General features: G+C 38.1%; 1 protein-coding gene across 1 annotated transcript; it reads left to right on the plus strand.

The window, feature by feature from the left end:
• The first annotated feature begins 46 nt into the window (after window positions 1–46).
• On the plus strand, window positions 47–3,957 carry LOC149034010 (uncharacterized). The gene is made up of 4 exons (XM_089193303.1): window positions 47–330; window positions 1,505–1,621; window positions 2,721–2,786; window positions 3,599–3,957. Exons 1-4 carry the CDS (start codon window positions 304–306, stop codon window positions 3,755–3,757), a joined length of 369 nt encoding a protein of 122 aa, XP_089049429.1. The 5' UTR covers window positions 47–303; the 3' UTR covers window positions 3,758–3,957.
• The last annotated feature ends 432 nt before the right edge of the window (window positions 3,958–4,389 follow it).

The following is a 4,389-nucleotide window of genomic DNA, read 5'->3' on the forward strand; positions in this document are numbered from 1 at the left end:
CACTGCGCGTAGTTCTTGACGTGATATTTCAACAAAAATTATCGAGAAGGCGCTTTCCGATCAACTTTGTTTACTTTGTAAGTCGCGCAAGCGTTAGGACCGATCACCTTTACGCAACGTTTTAGGACAACTCGGCATCTATTCTCCTTTCAGTTGATAAGAAAATCTGAAATCCTCAACGTAGAAGATAAGCAAACGAAGTTTGAACGGTCAAAAGGAGATCTTCGTCTAGTCTCAGAATTATGCAAATTATCACTGACACGAGCGCAGTTTAGCAAACACCTGGATTTGCGTTGTTTTGAGATGTTGGTGGATGCCCGCGGATTTGAGGTAATCGTTGACCTCAGTGGTGTATAAACTATACACTGATATGCTTTTTTAGTCCGTTGAACGTCTGCATTTTGAGAAATCTTTCGTACAAATTGGTGAATTTTGATATGCAAATTAAGGTCGAAGAGAAGGCTCTCCTCTGATCACGCTTATATGAAAAATATTTCAACTGAAGTTTCCATCTTTAGATGTGATCTAAAACAAATAGATTCCAAGTTGCCGTGCGTCTTTTCAGTAATAGATCACAGAGAACGACTAAACTATCTTTGAAACATGTATCCTTAACCCTTTTCATGGGAAATAATAAAATAAAACTTTTTTCCAACGGGAGCCGAGAGGAGCGCTCTTAGCGAGAGCGGCAGTTAAGCACTTCATCCGAAACTGGCATTCTTTTCCTCATACCTTAGTGATTACAAAACCTTTTAACGCTTCGTAAACTACAGCCCTTTAGATTCGGATATCGAGCTTTGAATTCAGTGACAAGCTCCTCAATATTCCCGCTCAAACAAAGATTGTTAGTTTCAATGCCATAAACCGAAAACAAAAAACCAAAACCGAATCGTAATCCGTTTTCAAAATCCATACGAAAATTCCGTTTTTTTGAGCTACAGAAAAAGAAAACGGAGAGCATTAAGTGAATTCGAATTCCGTTTCCTTTCGGAAGGGGAAAAAATGAAAAACGAAAATAGAAGTCCAATTTCGTTTTCTTTACTGCAAAGAAAAACGAAAAACGAAAATAAAATTTGAGTTTTATTTTCCTATACAATTGAAAATCAGTTGGCACTAAGGTACACGGATTTGTAGGCTCCTTCTAAATTGTTTTATTTGTATGAATTTTATCGTAGTATACCGGTGATAATTAGGTAAAGATCTCATTTTGTACAGACGTTAAGAGTTTGTGTGTAGCACAACCGTAAATATCTCTGTTACCTTTATTATAGACGAAGGACCGAAAAACTCGATATGTTTCCTGAACTCAAAATTTTTTGGGGGATGTTTTGCTAATTGGGCCTTTGCGAATGAGGTAGTTAATTAATAAAAATATGATTTTTTCTCCGGCGACATGCGTTTTTGAAACGTTACCAAAACTTGATGTCAGATAAACGAAAACATTTCGTTGTCACGATCAAGTTTAGTTTTTATTACTTTTTACTTGTATTTCACGATATTGCAGAGGAAAAAGCCTAAGAGGCGTATCGAAAGAGAAAAAGATGAAGAAGCAGGAGGAGGTGACATGGCTTGGAAAAAACAATCTTCTCGTACACTGTTGCAATTTAAGTCACATACACAGGTAGAAATTAAAAAAAAAAACATTTGTAGTTATGCCCAATACATACATGTTACAAACAGTTACGCTAATATTTAATACTGTATGTTTCCCCTCTTAGTGTTCTTCAGTGAAGACAAAAGGTTCAAGGCTCCCGTTCGGTTGATACAAAAATAAAGCAACCACATCAGCCTTACTGCTGATAAATCCTATACATACTCGTTCGATTGTGAAACCAAACTGGTTAGGAAAACGAAACTTGTTTGTGAAACGGACCAACGACACGTCCTTGTGGCATATCGAGTAGTCACAGGAGCCCATCATAATGGGCTCCTGGTAGTCATCATATCGAGACGATTTTTATCGAGTCGATATACTCTGGTTTCCCAGAAGCGTTGGTCTGAGTATTTTTTCATGACAAAAGCTGCAGCGAACGAACGGGCTAATTTCAAAAAGGTTACACGAACCATACAATTTCTTCGTAACCAGTGGTTTCTGAAACATGATTAACTTGAATTACACTACAGCCAACTACCGACAACAATAATCATGATCACAAAGCGAAACATCAAACGGCAAAAGACAACGCAAAACGTACCTGACGGTTTGGATAGAAGAAGTACACGAGATGCAGCAAAGAAACGAGCATAGCACGACAAACTGCATGACATAACTGTTCTTTTCGCGCGAAAATTTCAATATATGTATACGGACGCGAGGCGACTGAAGCCTAATTTGCAGATAAACCGCTGGTCTTAAATTTGTTGTAACAAAAGCAAAGGAATAATACATCAATATAATTCCAGCAGAAGGTCTGACTAGAATGTCAAGCTCCTTTAGATCGTGGGGAAAAAAAAGTGAGATTACAAACTAGGGAGGGGTAATGTAACGATAAGCTTTGCCAGCATTTTTACCAGCGTTGTTTTTTTTTCCGATGGCGGGACCCGTTGCCTCTTTGACAGAAATTCTCTCCGTAGCAAGACCCTCTCAAAGCATTTTTATTCCTTGTAATACATTTTAGGCTTGGGAAAAAATATTACAAAACGAGGACTGCACTGGAGGTAACTTTCAATGCTAATTCATGCGTGGTATTAACTCTTGCATATTACTTATATGATTCTAGGAAGAACTGAGGAAAATTTATGGAAAAAGAACGGAGAGAAATGTGGAAGTGACCTTTGGTTCTAAGGTGAGTATATATTGAGAGATGAAATGCAACATGCGCACAAGGTATGTGCATATATCCCCGTCCCCAGGGGGACGGATGTGCACAGTCTAACAAAGATATGCCAGCTCTGGGGGATGCAGATTTTTTTCAGCACTAGTGCATTTCTGGCAATATCCGCCGGGTAACTCATTTTTCTACCCCGTGATCTAATGAACGGATAGACAGTCATGCCGAAAAGTAGGTGTGTCAAGGAGTTTTTTTTTTTCTCAAAAAGGTATTTGTTTTTGGCAATGCGACCATTGAGGGAATGTCTGTTTGTTTTATAATGACTGGTCTACAAGAAGCTTGCAACGAAACCAGGATTACTAAGATGCAAAAATCTGAATACTTTACTGAAAAAATTCTATGGTACACTGACCTAAAATAATCTGTAGAATACTAACCTAATGCCATCTGACCTGCTGAGCTAGCAATAGTAGAAAGTTAAGGTAAAGATATGCCTCAGTTAGGCTTGGAAAGCCCTGGTCTTTGCATGGCGAACATGCCGCTACGGAAGAAAAATTAATCTTCATACGAGAAAAGGAAATCCGACTTACAGCTGCCGTTCTTGGCTCGGCAAAAACATATGAACGCTCTCGGCTGTAAGCCTACATAACTGCCCCATTTGACTCTATTATTTGGCTCCAACATTTTGGCTCAGCTTTGGTAAGAGAACCTGTTACGCTCACAAGTGACGTAACTAAGTCAAAACAATAGACACTAGGAAAATAATAGTGACAAAATAAAGAAAAACTTCACAGGTTCTTACACCAAAGTTAACCCGACATTTTTAGTATGTTCAGCAGGATTCAGAGTCCAGTGAAGAAGAGGAAGGAATCAGTGAGGAGGAGTTCAAGAAGACAGAAGGATGGAAGCTGTTCAAGGAAGCCCTGGATGCACACGCTAATTGCTCAAAATCAGGAATCCACTGGGGGCCAAGAATCAAAAAATAAAACTACGTGGAAACCATGCACTTTTTACAGTTATAAGCCTTGTTTACAATCTTTTATTGCTTGTATAGACTCTATGAGCACGATGCAGGTATCTTTAAATCATTATTGAGCCTAGTTACTGAATAGAGCAACTGCTTTTAATTAATGCATACACCCCGATTTCCACATACACTGGCAAATAAAATATAGCTGATATGAAATCGTCTAGTATTATTATTATTTATTCAATTTTAACGTAAATATAGATGAGACGAAAGTGAAGTGAGGACATTATCCAAACTTCGGAAAGCTTGCCATGGGGAAAGCGATAAATATACAATTCACAAATTAAAGTATTCTTAAAACTAGATTTTGGTAGGAGCTTCTCTTCATCTGATCGATCACTGGCTTTCATAAACAGCTTTTACCTTTCTGTCGCCGATCCCTTCCCCTTCACTTGTATCTGAATCCTGATCAAAATTAATGAATCGTCGCTCAGTAGAACAAATATCCACCACTAACTATTGTTTTTAAGAGGATAGGTACACAAAGTCAAGGGAACTCTGTTGAGTTTTTGATTATCACTTCTACAAAATTCAACATTACACAGCAACATCCTTTTAATGACAAAATCATTGGTACATAACAAAATG

Source organism: Pocillopora damicornis, chromosome 14, assembly GCF_964200805.1.
Source record: "Pocillopora damicornis chromosome 14, jaPocDami1.2, whole genome shotgun sequence".
Taxonomy (NCBI): domain Eukaryota; kingdom Metazoa; phylum Cnidaria; class Anthozoa; order Scleractinia; family Pocilloporidae; genus Pocillopora; species Pocillopora damicornis.